This window comes from Triturus cristatus, chromosome 3_2, assembly GCF_964204655.1.
Source record: "Triturus cristatus chromosome 3_2, aTriCri1.1, whole genome shotgun sequence".
Lineage (NCBI taxonomy): Eukaryota > Metazoa > Chordata > Amphibia > Caudata > Salamandridae > Triturus > Triturus cristatus.
The window spans coordinates 986,871,186-986,891,655 of record NC_140584.1 but is presented as its reverse complement, the minus strand read 5'-3'; the positions used below and the strand labels follow the sequence as shown (position 1 = coordinate 986,891,655).

The following is a 20,470-nucleotide window of genomic DNA, read 5'->3' as shown; positions in this document are numbered from 1 at the left end:
TTGGCAATGGTAAATATGTCAACAATTTTCGCAGTATGGAATATGCTATACAGTGACTTAAACACAAACATTGTTAACTAAAAACAACAATGTCACAAGGTCCATATGTAACTTGTCGTACAGAGTCGTCAATCATAGCGTGAGCATACAGATATTATCATTCACAGACTAAATACCCAACATTTGATCATTATTGCAAATATTCATTATGTATTGTAGAAGCAATAGGTTCAGGATACAGGCCCTGATAATCAGCCCACCGCTTCCAAATCTTCAGGTGTTTCTGGGGACACCACGAGCTAAGAAAATTTCCAGGCCCTGACCGATGGCGGCGAAGTCGCCTTCCAAGTCTTGGGCAATGTCGTGCTTGGTGAGTGTGCCCCAGGAAGAGCAAATGCCTCTTGTATCTATTGCCACCAATGCCAACCCTAATGTGGAGCAGAGCCAGACGCGGTGACTGTGGAACATCCCACCCCAACACTTCAGAGAGGCAGGTCAGCACTACTCGCCAGAACCACACCAAAGCAGTCACAATCCCGGGTCTTGACCCCAGCTCAAACATCACCAGTGCCGGACATGTAGCCGATTAGTTTTTATCGGACTCTGATGGTTCGAATCCTACTCTCACAAGGTCACAGCCTTATCACCTGTACCTCTACTCAGACCCATAAACCACACATGAACAGGCTGCTAATGATGATGTTGATGATGGCATCCCCTTTTCCTGGGCATGCAGGATAGCAGTGGGCTGGACTCCTCATCAGACATTAGTTTTTCCTCCACGAAACCCATCTATGACGATAAAGCAGTCTGCCTACTTTGCAACAGTGGTAAGGAGAGTGACAGAAGTGTTGGGCCTCACCCAGCCTACTGCAAAGGCAATGGCAAATGTATTTACATAGGTGCTTTATCCTGGGCAAACACATCGAGGACAGCTTCTGCCCTTTAATCAAGCTTTTATGGATGCCCTGGTGGGCACCTGGGCAAAGCCAGGATCTTGTCCGCCTGTTGATAGGCAAATAGCAAGGCAGAACAGGCCCGCTCCCAGAGATCCAGATTATCTTCTCCAAAATCCAATTCTGGAGCGCTTGGTGGTGGAGGCATCCACAAGTTGCATCAACCTAAATGCCTTCCCAACAGTGCCACCTGTCAGGGAATCCAAGCAAATTGAGACATATACTAAACAGATGTTGTCTTCTGCCAGCTTTGCACTTAGGCCCTTCAATACATTTTACCTCCTGGAGAGATACTCCGTCCAACTCTAGCGTGCCTCATCAGGGATGACAGAGATGCAGCATAATATTACATCCGTTCAGGCCTGGACACAACCAGCTGTCTGGATAGGACAGCTGGAGCCAGCGTGGTGCTTCCGCGTCATGCCTGGATTCTCTCCTCTGGCTACTCTAATGATGTTCAATAGTCTTTGATGGACATGCCCTTTGATGGTTCTACAGTGAATAGAGTGTAGACTGACTCAGCTTTAGAAAGTTTCAAAGACAACAAACATACTGCTAACTTTCTAGGCCTGACCCCGTGGTTTCGGCAGACACCACAACAAGTTTGCCCCTGTCAAGCTTTCAGAACTGGGTACCAGCAGAGGCAACGCCAACACAGGCCCCAGCAACTACAGACCTCCCAGTCCTTCGGGGATATAAGTCTCAGATGAGGCCGACAGCGTCCAGGCCCCAATGGGGCAATGCTGTACAAAAATCCCAGTACCTCCCCTCCCACAGCTGCTAAAAAACGGCTTTGATTTGCCCTCTTTAGCTCACAATCACCTCGATGGTAGAAAGTTTCAGCTTACACCTCCCCAGGTGAAGGAGAATCACATCCAGTCAATCGGTGCTCTAAAACATGGAACTTGGTTACTCCCTCTGCTCCCTGTCCTACTCCCCTGGACATACCTCTATAGTGCCACCACAGCTCCCGCAGGACCACTTGTCCATACTCCCAGAGAAGTTCAGGCTCTCTGGGCCAGGGGAGCAATAGAAAGAGCGCCAGCACACAAGATCACTCTGAGGCTGGCATCTCGTTCGAGGCCTGCTCTGTCAAATCCAATTCCGGCCCCACCTTTGGTGCCGAAAAAGGACAGTGTTCTTCACCCTCAAAAGGCTCACCCTGTCCAAAGTTCTGTCTGCCCTGGACCCAGGAGACGTTACCTGCGATTTCAGGTAGCACAAGAACATTTTCAATTCTCTGTGCTCCCCTGTGGCCTTAGCAGTGCACCTTGGGAGTTCAAAAAGTTGATGGTGGGTTTGCAGTTCAGCTATGGGGTTGGAACTTAGTCTTCCCATACCTCATCGATCGGCTAATGAATGTGCCTCGCCGCAAACACTCGCAAGCCACCTCCAGGAGATGGCCGACCTGTAGACATCATTTAGTTTCTTCATCAGTGTGAACAAGTCATATCTGACTTCTTGACAATGGCTCCCCTTCATCATATGCAAAAACAACAGTTGATGGACAGAATGCAGAACAATGTCATACATTCACCCCAGTACAGAGAGCTGGGCCTAAATCCATCGTTTTTTTGCTCACCATGCCATTCCAGTTTGAACCCAGCCATATGCAAATCAGTCTTGACCCTGTGCCTCATGGGAACAGTCCAACCCGAACTGCCAAGCCAGGTCCTCCCTGGACTGGAAACAAGCATCCTAGGACCGGTTCCGGGGTTTCACCCCTCTTCAGCCAGGATAGCTTGATTACAGTGGCATGGACAGCACGGGACCCACGTCTGGGCATACCTGTCCCACTTGGGGTGACAAATGCAAAAACAACAGTTGATGGACAGAATGCAGAACAATGTCATACATTCACCCTAGTACAGAGATCTGGGCCTAAATCCATCGTTTTTTTTGCTCACCATGCCATTCCAGTTTGAACCCAGCCATATGCAAATCAGTCTTGACTCTGTGCCTCATGGGAACAGTCCAGCCCAAACTGCCAAGCCAGGTCCTCCCTGGACTGAAAACAAGCATCCTAGGACCTAGCGTGGCAAAGTGAGCTAAAGAGTGATAATGGATCCTACCCAGATCTGTGACTGGGGGTGAGTGTTTGAAAAGTTTCAGCACTCTGTCCATCATCTCTTTGTGTTTGCTTTGTTCGCCCTAAGTTGGCAGGGTATGCCCAGACGTGGGTCCCTTGCTCACTTTGCCACTGGATTCAAGCTAGCCTGGCTGAAGAGGGCTGTTAGCCCGAAACCGGTGCCAGGATGCTTGTTTCCGGTCTAGGGAAGACCTGGCTTGGCAGTTCTGGCTGGACTGTTCCCATGAGGCACAGGTTCAAGGCTGATTTGCATATAGCTGTGTCTGAACTGAGGTGGCAAAGTGAGCTAAAGAATGATGATGGATTAAACCCAGCTCTGTGACTGGGGGTGAGTGTTTGAAATGTTTCAGCACTCCGTCCATCATCTCTTTGTGTTTGCTTTGTTCCCCTTCATCATATCCATCCAGGAAAGGTGCTCTTCCGTGCCTTGCCTCCGCCTTATGGAGTCCGGGGATATGATTCCGATGTTTCAATCCTTGACCTGGGTCTCATTGAGAGTGGTTCTGAAGGCTTCCTGTCCTCTTCGCCACCTTCAGCCTGGTTGTGGACCACGCTAGGTTGCACATGCAGGATCTGAAGCATCAATGGCTGCAGCACCAAGGAGACCTGCTGGAATCTATTCAGGTATCGAAGGAAACTGTGCAAGACATGCATTGTTAGCTGCTCGACCATTGTTGAACCAGCTGCAGACTCCTCTTCCTACCCAAACCAGAGCAAGCAGTTGTGACAAATGCATTGCTCCTGAGTTGGAGAGATCATCTAGGATAGGTGGAGATTTGAGGACTCTGGTCTCGGCCTGAATCTTAACTCCATATCCACTTGCTGGAGCGATTCGCTTGCCACTGAAGGCATTTGTCCTGACCATCACAGAGGAATTAGGTACAGGTGCTCATGAACAACATGACTGCCATGTGGTATTGCAGCAAACAGGGCAGTGCAGTAGTGGGTTCTGTGCCCAGAGGATGTATGTCTCTGGAACATCTCCATGGTCTCCCAACACCGGGCAGGATCTTTAAATGCCAGGGTGAACCAACTCAGCCGACGGTGCCTAGCAGATCACAAATGGCGGTTGTTTTTGGGTGGCGCAGCACGGCGCATCTTCCACCAGTGCCAAAAACCCTAACTTTATATGTTTACCACTGCAGAGAACATGCAGTGTCAAAACATTTGCAGGTTAGAGTTCCCAGGACTGTTCTCTCTTGAAGACGCCTTTTACCTGAACTGGGGGGCTATGGAAACCTGTATGGATTGCTGTGCTCCTATCTTTTCTTCCCAGAGTTGCGAAAAGGGTCAAACTAAAGTCCAGACCTGATTCATCCTAGAGGCACTGAACTGGACTAGGAGAATGTAATACCTAAAACATTTGGCCTTTAAGATTTGCCCTCTATTCTGGCTGACCCTTTGGGAGACCCTTCTGTCGCAGCAGCAAGGCTTGGTCCTGCACCCGAGCCTGCATGACCTACACCTCCCATGGCTAGAGGTTGAACGGTGATAGCTGATGGCTTTCCATCTTCCTCCCAAAGTAGGTGGTGTCACCTTGCAGGATGCTAGGAGATGGTCGTTGGTTGGTGTTCCTACCGTAACATTCAACCCTTAAATGCAAAGTTGTCTCATGTTCTCTTGTTTTGTCTCTCATGAGTCCAGTAATGCCTTAGTGTGGCAATTGTTAAGGGTTGCCGTTTGGCCCTTTCAGCCATCCTACGTTTGCCAGATCAGCCTTTAAAAAAAAAAAAAAAAAAAATGTTTATATATGTATATCAACTGTTGTGGTGCGTTTCTTAAAGGGGCTGATGCACGTGTTCCCGCCATCAGTGTTCATGATATCGCAGTGGGACCTTAATTTGGTTCTCCCTTACCTTTCAACCGATACACAGCTGTCCACTCTGTCTACTCACCATCAATTCGATGTTCCTCATCGCCACAATGTCTGCCAGGCAAGCAAGCGAACTTCATGCTTTGTTTATACAACAGTCTTAGACTTCATTATTCCTGTGCATACTGGTCCTCCAGACAAAAGCAGTATTCTTGCCAAAAGTAGGCGTGCCCTTTCACTTGGGGCAATCCATTACCACAACCCATTTTCTATTCCCCCTCCTCCCCTCACCCTTCCAGCGAGGCGAAACAGCTCCGCTGCCTGGACCCTGAGAGGGCCCTTTGTTTGATTATTTTATTTATTTTATTCACTTAAATAGCGCAAATGAATCATCCCCACAGGGATCTCTCGGCGCTTAAAGAAATGAGCACTCAAAGTCTCCTAGAACAGCCAAGTCTCCAGAAGTTTCTTAAAACAAGATATCTCGGTGCAAGACCGGATATTTTCTGGTAGAGAGTTCCAGTGACTAGGGGCCATATAGGAAAAGGCACGGCCCCCCATTTTCACTCTGTTAATTCTATGAAGCACAGAAAATTACGATTACTAGATCTTAGTTACCGCATAGGATTATCTAAGGTAATTTTCTTGTTAAGGTAAGCAGGGCCCTTCCCCTGTAAGGCCTTGAAGACCACACATAGCATCTTAAATGTAGCTCGTTTCCTAATGGGAAGCCAATGAAGTTGGCTCAAGAGGGGAGCAGAGGGCATAAGGGACGGCTTATTAAGGGCAAGACGTGCTGCCGTATTCTGCACCACCTGTAGTCTGGATAAGAAGTCTTCCCTTATTCTGACAAGCAAGGCGTTGCCATAATCCAGTCGGCTAACCAAGAGTGACTGGATAAGGGAGGTTCTAGCCTTTGCTTCTATATACATCTGAGCAGGGATCACCAGTGGGACAACCAACCTTTTGTCAGTTTCACTGTAGCCAGATAGGGCAAAGCTGTGCAGGAGAGAACCATTTCTCGATGGATTCTGTTATGCATAAAGATTTTCTACGGGCTGGCCAAAAAGCAGCCCCAAGAAGGCTTGTATGCTCATTCGACCAGAGCAAAAACTGACACCACTGCGTTGGTGCCCTGTGTGCTGTTCTGGACATTTGCTATGCGGCTACGTCGGCAGCCCTCCATACTTTCACAGAGTACTACTGCCTGGACTGTCCGGTCTGACGGGAGGGTCTTTGCCCGATATATCCTGTAGGAATTCCTGGTCTAATATATCCACAGATTCACCACTGGGAGAGGTACTGCATTGGTATCTATTTACAACATGAAGAATCTGCAGTTACACAACCACCCATTAACACGTAATCAGCACAGCCTATCTATTAGCATGCAACTCAAGGGGAGAGGGGGGGATAGTTTTGTTGTTGCGGGATAATTGATGACGGCAGGCCAGAGAACACTGCCGACACGGTGGTACACCTGAAACCGGCTCAGAACGTACAAATGACTGTATGCATCGACACTATTCAAATGCCAATAAAATATGGTTTAAAAAAACAAACATGAAGAATGTGCAGTTAAAATCTATTTCCTAAGGACAAGTTACTTACCTTCAGTAACAGCTTTTCTGATACAGACTCTAACCACAGATACCTCACCGACCCACACTTCTCCCCGTTCTGTGAAATGGACTCATACGGTCCATTAATAGGATGCCAACTTACAGATCTGCACAGAAAGTTTCTGATTTCTATTGGCTCCATGTCCAATTGTGTAGACAGAGATCAGAAAGAAACTGACATCAGCGCATGCAGGTAGATCAGATAAGGTGACCTGATGTCACATCTAGGGCAGGATGGATCAGACGCAGAGCCACATGGTGTAACCTACTTACACATAAGTGAATTGCTATAGAAAGTTTCCGGATCCAGTCAGGCGCCTCGAGAAATTCACTAGGTTATAAATCTGCTATTAGATAGACTTTCCCAAACAAGGCGTTACTTAAGGTAAGTAACATGTTCTTCATTTCCGCCCCAGTTAATTCAAAACATACTGTTAATGGTGCTTGCTGACTTGAAAGAAATCAAATTTGTAGATCGAATGATCATGTAAAGATAACTTGCTATCCGCTGTCTGTTTGAGGAGTATAAAGGGTTTGTTACTACATCAACCTCTATTGCGTTTGCGAAGAATTGCGATTTTGCTGCAGTAATAGCTGGTTTGCAAACCTTGGCTGTACAGTCTGTAAGCCGGAAACATTAGTGGAGTTTAGAAGAATAGGAAGATAAAAAATGCCACCATGGCTTGTTCCCATGTCTACTACATCCAATTCTTCAGCGCTAGTAATGTTGAGATAAGGGTGCCTAGTTAATTGGACTAAGACTAGACCACCAGAGGCCTGCAGCGAGCATTTAACTTCCTGTTAGACCTTGCTGGCAAGGCAGCATGTGCCTGAACCCATGAATAATGCATAGAGTGAAATAAAATCTGATTTACTGTAGAAGTGATGGCCAGTAGAGGTTGCAGTTTCTCTTGTTTGGGAGAATAAGAAAGAATTTGGCGGTTTGCTTCGAATCTTTATTACTGCTTTGAGGCTGTAGAATAACTTCTACAGCAGCCAAAGTCTGATTCATGTTTGTATGCTTGAATTGTATCTACTTTTGTAATAACCTTTGCAGAGTGCCTGAGAATTTCAAGATCAAATACTCAACTAGTTTTAAGAAGTTGAAAGCGGAGGCGAATGTAGCAAAACATGGTATATTTCCATAAACATTTCAAAAATGCACATTTTGATTTGATGACCACTATATTAACATTTGAATAACTTCCAAATATGTTCTTTCAATTCTAACTTTATTTTTAATTGTAGAAAAACATCACTGAGCAAGAACAGCCACTGTCTGTACACCTCACCTACCAATCTCTGTGTACTTATTTCAGGTATGCATAGACCTGTTTGCCTGAAAATGTGATATTCTTTTATTGATGAGAATATGAATATAAACATTTAATATATTTTAATGTGTCCTAGTTGTTTCAAGTCGCACAATTTGTCATGAAATTGTCGTACAAATATGTGTGATGTTTTCATTTGAGGGGGGGGAGGGGTTATAATGTGGGTCCTGAATGTGTTTCTTTTAGAGAGGGAGAGCCTATTTACTGTTCAAGATGAGGTAGAAATGGGAATGAAAATACATTGCCAAGTGGATCTGGGGAAAAACAGAGGATGTATGACCGCAGTGTTTGCATTAACCTTACAAAAACATAATCTTCACTGAAAAATTGCAGAAGAACATGGAATGAGGGGAGGAGGAGGGAATAGAGAAGAGCGGGCACCAAAGAGTTAAGTTAGCCTTAGCAGAAGAATGTATATCAACAGCTTCACTAACTCTAAAACAAGTGACGGATTTAACTGTAGAATGAGTAGGTGTAGGAATAGTGAACTTCGGTTGCACAGGTCATAGTGAATTACATCTGTGCTGTGATTGAAGACCTGGCTGGATTTTTAAACTGGGATCAAATGTGTTGGTGAAATATTTTTGCTAGTTTTAATTAAGAGTCAGCATTAACTTTTACGCAGTGAATGATTTTGGCAAGGAAAAAGCAGGGGGATGGAAGTGGCATTTATCGTGATTGACTGGAATAAGATGCAAAGTCCTTGAAGGAAGCAGTCTTTCAGCGTTTGTTATTGGTGTCATAGGAAGGCATGTGGTGGTTGTAGGGTTAAATGCTGCCCAGATGTTGACTTATTGGATAAGATGTTTGAAAATAACCCATCCTAATTCTAATTTTCTTTTTTTGTTTGGGGATAAGGAGCAGCTTCGGAAAGTTTGGTAGTTGTAAGGAAGGTTTATATTAGGAATGTTTTATGTATTATTTTTTTAGAGGCGAGGTGGTTGGTTATGTTGCAATTTACTGGATGCAAGCAATTCTATCAGTGCTGCCTGTTGATGGAGAACTTGAATATTTTACAATTTATAGACTGGTTCGAAGATGCTTAATAATTGTTTGGTTCTTCTAAATAGTTAATTTTAGCAAGTTCTTTGTAAACTAAAACCTTAATTAAAAAATATAAAAAATTATTACAAGTACAGTACTCATGTAGTTGTCTTGTAAGATAAGAAAACAATATCCTAAAATGATTTAAATCACAATTACAGTTTCCTAAATTAGGGTAATTCTTGGACATTCTAGCGATTAAAAATAAATTGTGGCTTAAACTTGGGTGGTTTAATGTGGAGCAACCAGTGTGGTCACAGTTTCCCATACACGTTCCCTTTCCTAATCACAGGTATATTTTTTATGGCAGGAAAGGACATGCGTGATAATGAGATAAAAGAGTCTTCATGTATACAATACCAATCTGCATATGCCCAAATATGTTAAATTTCATTGATATGGTTTTGAAGTTCATTTGTTAAGACTCCTATTGCAAATCATATCTCCTCAGTTTCTGTTTGTACAACTGTGTATAAAGACAGTCTGGATGATTTTATAAAAAGGTATGGGTTAGTAGGACTTTGTATCTTCAGCTACTGGATGGGTAAACATCCTCAGTGTTTGGAACAGGTTAAGGTCTGTGGAAAGAGTTTTGAGTTGGTTGTTTAGGAGCAAGCATTTTTAAGTCTTAATTGTATTTTTTGGCCCATTTCATCCTCCCTCCACATGAATCCACCTGCCATTTTCCTCTTTCCCTGTTGTTGTAGAATGATCCAAAAGAATTGAGGCATGAGAGCATGTGAATGTAGGAGGCTCCTGCAGTTCACATGTCTGGCTTTTAATACATAACACTTGCTTTGACCGTATTTTCTGGTGTGTTTCACACATTAACTGTCTTGCAGAAATGAATCCAAGGCTAGTAAATGAGTCACTGCTTATGGTAACTTGCACTCACTCTTCGAGTGTACCTGCTGAGCAGTGCTATTTTCCATAGTTGCCTACAGCAAACCTAGGAGAGTAGAGTTTAAACAATTCTTCTGTTCTGTGTTCAGCTGAAAATGTTAACGTCTGGGTATTAATTGATGTATGATGGACATGTGTGCATGCTATCAGTGTAGTCTCAAGGGTACTCTAGATTAAAGGTTTCCACAATGGAATCAGGAGGCCTGATTAATTTCAGATTTCCAGGATACCCGCTGACCATGAAAACGGGGTTCCATTTTGATTTATTATATTTGCATTTCCTGAAAAACTGCCTTGGATTCAGCCTTCCTGGAACTTTGGTGGATATTTTTTATTGAGTGTACAGAATTTGTCACGTGGTGGTACATTGTTTTTCAAAGTGGTGTTCTCTTACAGTTTACCTTTTATATCATTGCAAGTCATTGTGTATTTTCCAGTGATCAGGATCCCGGTGGACTTTTACTATTGCCCGATAAGTGTACATCCGGGGATTTCAGCATTAGCAAAGTTCTATCTGTCATGGAAACATTGCTATTGGTGGCAACCAAAGAGGTAACATCTTTTCACTTTTCCTATTCTAGTCAGTTTCTTCATAATATCCTCTGCACACAATGATCGTGTAAATACTTGATTAGTACTGCTGCATGTAGCAGATAGAGACTAAGAGGAAGAGAGAGCAAAAAATTATTCCAGAATGCTCACCAAAATATCGTACCATTTTGAGGATCACATACATACATTTTTTTAAACCACAGAAGGCTTTCTTCCTTATACATACAATATACGACCTCTGTAATATGTTGTTGTTAGTGACCATTCATATATTTTTTATTGTTTCTGTGATAAATGCTAAAATCTTGTTGAATGAGCTCATTGAATTTCCTTGTACCTCATACCTTCTCTATCCATGTTTTGAAGTGTTTTACAGGCTTCTTTAAGTATAGTCTGCAAAATGTCTTTAATGAGTGCAATTTCCCTGCGATACTCCTGTGTCATATAAACAGTATTTCACTTCCAGCTCTACGCTATCATAGGCTATCATAGGCTTTTTCCTTATGTTCTTTGGAGTCTGAGGTTAATGACTATCAAGGGTACCTGGGATGAAATGTGTTTTTGTGGTTAAGTTGCTAACTGTGGAACCAGAAGACCCAAACCCTATCACTAACCAGTATTGAGTTTCCATATGAGCAAATCTATGTGCATGGGGCAGATCTGTCAGCATTCTAGGCCCTGCAGGAAAATAGAAAATGTTTAAGTGCTAAGTGCAGATTTATTCATGTGCTACTTGTCCTCATGATAAAACAATTTACATTTGAATACATATGGATATCTAACTTGCCTACAATTACGATTTCTTAAGTTTTTGTTCTGAATTCCAAAGTAATATATATGCTGGTTTAAGTCTAACTCCACTCTCATTTTCATGTCAGTCTTATCTTGGCTACGAGGCTGACCAACCCCAACAATTTCCACTCATGTAACTAACCCCTCATCTCGGAGCAAACATTCCTGCAGTACATCCTGTGTTCTGCACAGTATGGGCTCCTTATCTGCCTGGTGTCCTTTCAGTATTGCTATGTGGTGTCTGCATCGTTTCAGAAGAGAAGCACTTTTTCAGCCCTGTTGATTGTAAACTGTGCTGCCATCTTTGGAAACACTCTGATAGTGGAGCATATCATTCGCATGCTGAGAACACCTTAAATCTAAGTTAAATAATTTGATAAGCAGCATTTGGGAGTATCTTCATCATCCATTTCCTTCACCAGCACACTTGTTGTCATCCAGGGTGGAACTCTCTCTCGATGCGTCTGGTTTCAGCATTGTATCTGCAGCCATGGACTCTGTTTTCTTGCAGAGAACCTGTCTTCTGTAAAAGAGACCCTTTCTGTTAGTAGATTCCAGATTACCAGATCTCTTTAAAAAGATGGCTGGAAAATTACAATTATGGTTAAAAATGATAAATAATAAGCATATTGATACGAACAATTGGAAAATTCTGTTTGAGGCATATGAGCTGTAGATCATATGCTTTCGCATAGATTGCCATCTAATGTTGGGTTCGGATGTTTGCACTTGGTTTGTCTTCGATAAAGTCTTTCCAGTCACAAGGTTAGTGACTCCTCCTTTTTGTCATAGTGCGCAGGTTCATCGACTCCATTGTTAGATTGTTTTTTTTCCGCCATCGGGCTCAGATGTGAATTGTGGCTCTTCGGTTGGGCATCGTTTCTTCGGGCCCCCTTCGACGCGCAATCTACTCCCCCCGACGGTATTTATTTATCGATCGCGTTTCGTATAGTTTGCTCTCGAAAACCTTCGATCGGAACATTTGTGGAAGGCTGTTGGGCCTACCCATGCCAGGATTGGTAGCAGCTGATGGAATGGACTCTATTCAAGTTATGCCCAGGGTGTCGCGCTAAGTTCCCATGCATCGACTTGCACAAAGTGAGCAACCTTTGTCTATCCCCGGAATACGACGAGAAAGACTGCGACGAGTGTCAGTCGTTTCGGTCGAAGAAAACCAAACGTGATCGTCTGGCTCGACGTCACGAAATGTACCAACAAAGCGGCTCTGCACCAGACCTCCTCGTAGAAGAATCAGAACACGAAGAATTGCAAGCGAAGGAAGCTGAAATGGAGGAGGAGCACGTCTCCGATGCCGCAGACCTGTCACCGGGACAACGGATCGTGAGTAAAGAGACTTCGTTCCCATACCTTCTCCTTTATAAGAAAAAGGCTCCGGTTCCTCCTCTGCCTTCGGGCCAAGGTCGGCACTGAGAAAAGTTTTCGAACAGCACGCCTTCGGGCTTGGCTCCAAAACATAAACAGCCTTCCGGCTCGGGCTCTACCCACCCCCATGCCGGTGCTGACCTGAAACCTTTGAAAGCTAAACACCTTCTGGTTTCTGTGCCACAGTTGCGTAAACCTAAAACTTTGGAGACAAAACTTTCGACGCCAAAACCGGCATCTAGACATACGGCAAATAAAGAGCCTCGGATCGAAAATCCACCGGATCTCAAACAGAAGGAAATCGTGATTCATCCTGAAACTGGTCATATTCATGCCAAACTTCCTGAAAAGAGGTAAATGGGCTTACCAGAGGACTACCACATTCCTTTAAATAAGAAAAATTTGGCCACTAACCCTTCTCCTCCTTATATTTAACCTTCTTCACCCGTTCATGAAGAATTACTTATTAGGCCTACACATCCCCCTACACCACCATCACCTGACCTACAGGATACATGGGATGGGGATATAGATGACTATGCACCACAGGATACACCACAGGATCCTGATCCATGGGATCATTATAATGTCCCTCAACCAGATAATGACCCTGACTTCTATCCATCTGGGCTTTCGCCTCCAGATGAGAACATTGGGTATATTGAGCTCATTAATAGGGCCACATAATATAGGGCTTCATAAGGAGAGTTGAGAAGAGGATTTTTTGTTGGAGACACTGAGTTCATCTCAAAGGGCTACACAAACATTACCAATGTTACAGGCGATGCTCAAACACACTGAGGATATCTTAAAAGACCCCGTAAGAGCTAGGATAATAACTCCCAGGGTGCAGAAAAAATACAGAGCTGCACATAATGACCCTGTGTATATCAAAGGCCAGTTACCCTTAGACTCTCTGCTCGTTTCCAATGCTCGTAAGAGTGCTAACTCTCAAACAGGTGATGCCCCTTCTCCTGATAAGGAATCCAAATTATTAGATGCTTCGGGAAAAAGGATAGCCTCACAAGCGGCTAATAATTGGAGCATTGCCAATGCCCAAGCATTGTTGGCAAGGTATGATAGAGCTCATTATGATGAACTCGAAAAGCTCATTGAATTCCTTCTGGATAGGCATAAGACTAAAGCCAGTGACCTTATTCAAGAAGGCAAATTAATAACTAATACCTCTATGAGGTGTGTGTTAGATCAGGCAGATACAGCAGCTCGGGCAGTAAACACTAGTGTACTACTTCATAGACCTGCTTAGCTAAGGATTTCAGGGTTCAAGCTGAAGTACAAACCTCTTTTCTTAATCAACCTTTTGATAAAGAACATCTTTTTGGCCCAGCTGTAGGTGGATCACTAGAAAAGATGAAAAAAGATACCGAAGTTGCTAAATCCATGAGAGCCTTACAAGCACCTTCTAACAGGGTTTCCTTTTGTCGCTCATTCTACAGGGGGGCTCCAAAACTGTATCTACAGAGAATCCCTCCTCCTCTTACAAGGGCAACAATCAAGCGCCCTCTTCAAGAGGTTATTTTAGGGGAGGATATACAGGAAACAACGGCAAGGGAAGAGGCAGAGGTAATTCAACACTCACCTCCCCTGCAAACAACAAGCAGTGACTTATTTCCCGTACCCCGATCATTTCACTCCTGTCGGGGGACGCCTTTTACAATTTCCACCCATTTGGAATACGATTACATCAAACAAATGGGTTCTACACATTATTCAATCTGGTTATTGTCTCGAGCTTACAAGCACTCCACCGAATATTCCTCCAAGGTAGCACCTCATGTCACAAGAACATCTCACCCTTCTAAAGCAAGAGGTTCTTTCTCTGTTACAAAAGGGGGCAATATAACCAGTCCCTTTACAATACCAAGGAACAGGAGTGTACTCCCTCTACTTCCTAATTCCCAAAAAGGATGGCTTTCCCAGGCCTATATTGGACCTCTGAGAACTAAATCTATACATTCAGTCGGACCATTTTCATATGGTAACACTCCAACAAGTGCTTCCTCTCCTTTAGCAAGGCGACTTTCTATCCACTGTAGATTTAAAGGACGCTTACTTTCATATTCCAATACACCCTGCACACCGCAAATACCTCAGGTTTGTGGTAGCAGGCCAACATTATCAATTCAAAGTCCTTTCCTTCGGAGTGACAACTGCTCCCAGGGTTTTCACAAAATGTTTGACAGTAGTTTCAGCCCACCTGAGAAGACAACAGGTTCATGTCTTCCCATACTTGTACGAACTGACCTTTATGAGGCAGTCGTCTAACAGCTGTCTGACACACAGAGAAGACTATGCAACTCCTTCGTCAACTAGGATTTACAGTAAATCCCATCTCCAACCATCCATGTCGCAAGCCTATCTATGAGCTACTATAGACACACAAAGAGCTCTAGCATACCCAACTCCAGCCAGAACCAGAAATATTCAAAACCTAATGTCTCTGCTGCAGCCTCAACACTCCTTACCAGCTAGAGTGTTCATGCAATTACTGGGAATGATGGCGTCTTGCATTTTCATAGTTCCCTACGCAAGACTTCAGATGCGTCCCCTACAGGAATGCTTAGCACGTCAGTGGAACCAGGCTCAAGGTCAGTTATCAGATCTAGTGTTGGTAGACGGCAGCAGTGGTGGAACACCAAAAACCCAGTTCCACAGATAGCACTAACAGCAGATACATCACTGACCGGTTGGGGAGCGCATCTACAAACCCACATAATTCAAGGCATATGGAGCTCCCAACAAAAACAGCTTTATATAAATCATCTAGAACTGCTAGCAATTTTTCTGGCTTTGAAAGCCTACGCAAGACTGTTTGTAATTCGTACAGACAACATGACAGCCATGTACTACATTCAAAAACGGGGGGGCGGGGGGGGGGGCACACTTCCTCCAACTGTCCCACCTAGCACAGGGCATCTGGAGATGGGCCATTCATCACAAAATCTATCTCCTAGCAGAACAGCTCCCAGGAGTAGATAATCAGATGGCAGATCTGCTAAGTCGTCAGACACAACAAGTCCACGAATGGGAACTACATCCTCAAGTTCTCCTGCCATTCTTTCAAATGTGGGTCTTCCCAGACACAGACCTGTTCGCCACGCACCTAAACGCAAAATTCTCAAACTTCACGTCTAGATATCCACACCCATTCTTCAAAGGCAATGCACTATGGATGAACTGGTCAGGGATATTTGCTTACGCTTTTCCGCTTCTCCCACTCAATCCATGAGTGGTTCGGAAAGTCAAACAACCGTCTCTGACACTAATCATAGTTGCTCCCACATGGGCACGTCAACCATGGTTCACAACCCTGTTGGAACTCTCGGTAGTTCCTCATCAACAACTACGTCTTGCATCCAAACTCCTCACACAGAGCCATGGAGACATAAGACACCCAGATCCCAGTCAACTCAATCTGGCACCTCGAGTCCTAGAGTGTGGCTATCTTAATCTACCGCCAGACTGTATGAAATTTATCAAGGAAGCTAGACTTCCTATCACAAGAGCCTGCTATGCAGCAAAGTGGAAGCGGTGTGTGATTTACTGTAATAACCACATCAACCCGCTTGATGCTTCTGTCTAAAACATTATTTACTATTTGTTACATCTACAACGTTCCAATTTAGCATACACGTCCATACGTTTACATCTAGCTGCTATAGCCCCATTTCTCCAAAATAGACAACATCTATCTCTTTTTAGAGTACCGGTCATTAAAGCTTTTATGGAGGGACTCAGAAGAGTTATTCCCCGGAGACGTCCACCTGCTCCAGTGTGGAATCTCAACATTGTTCTCACCAGACTAATGGATCCACCCTTTGAGCCATTGCACAGATGTGAACTGCAATTTCTCACATGGAAAGTTGCTTTTCTAGTGGCTATTACATCACTCAGAAGAGTGGGTGAACTTCAGGCATTAACTATAGAAGAACCTTTTTTACAAATGCATCAAAACAAAGTTATTCGGACCATTCCTAAATTACTTCCTAAAGATAATTTCTGCTTTTCATATCAATCAATCTGTTGAGTTGCCTGTGTTCTTCCCTCAACCAGATTCAGTAGCAGAACGTGCACTACACACATTAGATGTGAAAAGAGCATTGCTTTATTACATTGAAAGGACAAAACCTTTCCGTAACACAAATCAGCTTTTTGTCGCTTTTGCTCCACCACACAAAGGCAATCCTATATCAAAATCCGGTATTGCAAGGTGGATAGTCAAGTGCATTCAAATATGCTATTGAAAGGCTAAACTAACAATACCAGTTCCCCATATAGAGCACACACTACACGCAAACTGGGGGCTTCTATGGCATTCCTAGGAAATGTGCAGGAAGGTGCCCCTTCCTGCACAAAAACAGTCCTGATTACAACAAATGCATGTTGCACCCACCATGGTGCAATGGTGCGTGCATTGGTGCTAGGCAGCCAAAAGGGTGCCAGCGCAGGAGAAAAGGCAGGAATGTGCCCTATTGACTTAAATACGGCGCATTCCAGCCCTTTTTCTGTCAAGCAGTGCAGCGCAGCAAGGTGACTTGCTGCACTGTGTGACTTGTCCAAAAATATAGTGCTGGGTGTGGGTGTATCCACACCTCGGTAGGGTGTGGGGAGAACACTAGAGAAGAGTAGGTTTGGGGATGTGTAGCAAGAAAAAGTGGGAGTTGCTTGAGGATGATTTGTGGGGCGAGAGAGAGATTAGAGAATCCAAAGGAAGGGCTGCAAATTAACCATCATAGAATGATGTTGTGAGGTAAGGGAAGTCGTTGGGGGAATGTTACATTATTAGTGGATTTTAAGTGACGGGGTGTTAAGTGTTTTTATGTATTATTATGTATTAGTGAGGTGGGTCCTTGAGTGTATTTGTAAGTTATGAACTGCAAACCTGTCCTAATAAAGTGGCTATCTTTCCTATCCACGGTTGTTAGTTTGTGGTTTATTGCTCAACACCTCTTAATTTGTTGGAAATATGTTGACTAGTATCGGCATACTGGTTTCTGTCGGATACAGAATTGTTTTAGACATGTTTATTTTAATTTGGTTTTAGAATTACCTGCCTTTAATGTTGCTGTGGATTTGATGTTTTGGAAATGCATTTAAACATAAAATGTAGATGATTGTTTCTATTAAATATACCTCTTTTTCTTTTATATGTGTGTAGTAGAAATTAAATGTGAATGTATTTTGTGACTGATTTATAAGCCGGAAATATTTGAATTATCAAATAGGTTTGAAATAAATTCCTCTAGCACTCTTTCTATCGTGCTATCAGTAGGAACTCACAGTCCCTGAGGGAGATAGGGTTACCCTCCAGGTGAAATTTTAGGAGACATGTATACCACAAATCACACACACCCCACCTCGCCCTCCCTCCCACCTCACCTTAATGTGAGCCAGTGGTTGCAGGTAGGGCCCACCAGCACTAGTGCACCACCTATCTATGCTCTTTTATGAGGTATCTCTATTGGACGAGATGGAGCAATGTCCAGTCTATGAACAACAAGTAGAGGACATTTTCTTCAACTTTCCAATCGAAATTAACACATCAAGCAATTGACCAGGTTTATACCAAACTTTTGGGGAAAATACTAGGAAATAAGAAGAGTATTTTAGTTTTCATAATGTAGATAAAGAATACCCACACTTGAGGTCAGAATTCCCCAAGTTACATTCAAATAAGATATGCAAGATATCAGCAGTAGGCTGTCCTCCCCTCTCATATGACAATAAATTACTTTACACTCACCCTTGCACCCTCTACTTGTGATATTTGGTGTGACTCAGCGGTCTATTATTTTCCAACCTCAACTTCTCCTGATGTACTTATTCATGTGAAGTATACGCCAGAGATTCAGAGGTGCGTGATGTTCACTCGGACCTAAAACTACAGGCCCAGCCATGATTTCATATTACACCTCTTTCTCAAGACACAGCCAGACTGATCAGTGCAAAACAGCAAATATAGGTATATAACCCTTAGGTAGAATGATTTCCGCACAGCACATTGCTCTCCAAGTTCAGCTTTGTTACTCTGTACATGGCTTTCCTAGGGCAGAGCCCTCCTGTGGCCCCTTCCATCTATTGCGCCTTGACCATCGGTGCTTCGCCAATATTGTCGCATGGCACAACAGGCTCCCTTACATCCAACTATCGTTCCCCACGTATCCCTCTCACCCCAAGTCCGGTACAAGTATTGAATGTAGCCCACACTCCATTGCAGCACTTATAAGGTCAGTTACTATCTGATGGAATTTCTGCCCCAGTAGAGTGAATAAGCCGTCGGTATTGCTGACTGTACTGTACCTTAGTATTGGCTCAATTTCCTGTCGAGACCCTTTAGTACATGAGGCGAGCCCATCCGTTCCTGGGATATCTTCGCACCCACCCTTGGTAACAATAATAGAACACTACTGGGGGTAACATAGTGATTGGCTAGAGCTAGAACCCTTGTAGAAGGGGAGAAAAAACCGAAAAGGAGTTTTTTTTGTCTTTGAGGTTAGGTATTGTTGACAGCCTCTTGACATTTGGTAAAGACAGTATTGAGGAAGAGCAAGATTTATTGTAATAATTACGATGAGTGAGTAACTGGGTAATTATTGGGTTTGTGAGACAAGAAAGCAGATGTTTGAAGCCTAGATAAGACACATGGGGGCTAGGTGCGGATAGGCCAGGATAGCTGATCTGAGAGATTGAAAAACATGAAACAAATAGCAGCGAATAAAATGCAAATATATTTTCATTCAATGTGGAGTTGTAAGTCTTATAAAACAGCAGTGCTTGACTTCGAAACTCATTGTATTTAATGAAATAACTAATTTACTTAATAATTCTAGAATCTGGTACGCCTTTAAGCATGATTAATGCTTTGTACAGAAAAATTAGCCCAAGCACACAGTGAAAAAGAATATCTTGTGTAAATATACCCACTCTCGATTTGTTGGCAATGAGGATGCCAGTGCTGAAATCGGTGGTGGTGACGTTCTCTTGAACAGTAATATTAGACGGTACCGCTGCAACAATATTTTAAGAGCTCACTCCCAGCACCTCCGCCGGAGGATAAGCGAACAGCACAGTGTGGAAGCACACAAAACTAAAACACATAATACCTTTTCCCCAATACAGCGGTGATGTCAGGAGGCGGCTTAAAGGACTCCACTTGCACCATCCGTGCAGCACGAGCCCTTGGAAAAGACGCCGGTCTGTCGGAAACCTCTCAACATACGGGTTTTCCCAACAAGAAAGGCATGCTGAAGTGGATGCCTGCTTGTTCCCCAGGGAGACTCTAGAGGGCGCGCTGATACAGCAGCACTCCAGTCGGTTCCTGCTTGTGCCCCTGGGGCACTGTAAAGTGCATGCTACGAAGGAATGCCGAAAACCTCGCTCTGGAAATGGAAAGGCAGGGATTACTTGCGCGTTGCTGCTCGTTCCCGAGGCAATACTCCAGGGGTGTAAACATTTAAAAAAAGGTGGGACATGCACCAACCATTAGCCATTTGGAGGCTACGATTTTTTAATGACACATGAAAAAGCCAATCCAAAGTGTGGGAGGAGTCACACCCCACAAAGCACATACAACAGATCGCCAGCGCTGTATAGGCTTGACCTAAAAAACAGAGTAATCTTTAATAAGTTATTTGACACCAAAATGACAATAATCCAAATAGTAGAATCGAAGACAAACAATTTCAAATGTTTTGCAGTAATCTAGCATAATGAAGCAAGCGCCATCCGCGGTTATCTGATCCCGGTAGACCGGATCCAAGTCACAAGTTCAGGGTAATTGAGCGCAGGTCGGATACAGGACTGAGTTCAGTCCGCTGGCAAAATACTTTTGACCTGGGCGTCAAGAAGCGCAGGCTGGCGTGGAAGAGAAGTCGACTGTGAATTGCGAAACAAGGTCCTGGCATGAGTTGTGTCTCACAGCAGAGCCGATAAGCCATCAGTGGAAACTTCCAGTGCGGGAT

General features: G+C 43.8%; 1 protein-coding gene across 2 annotated transcripts in view; it reads left to right on the top strand.

Moving 5' to 3' along the window:
• ZZEF1 (zinc finger ZZ-type and EF-hand domain containing 1) overlaps window positions 1-20,470 on the top strand; it is a 1,433,434-nt gene that overhangs the window by 395,571 nt on the left and 1,017,393 nt on the right. For both annotated transcript variants that reach the window (XM_085649580.1, XM_085649579.1), the window contains 2 exons: window positions 7,729-7,799; window positions 10,199-10,313. In XM_085649580.1, the coding sequence (XP_085505706.1) occupies window positions 7,729-7,799; window positions 10,199-10,313 (186 nt within the window). The remainder of the gene's footprint in view (window positions 1-7,728; window positions 7,800-10,198; window positions 10,314-20,470) is intronic.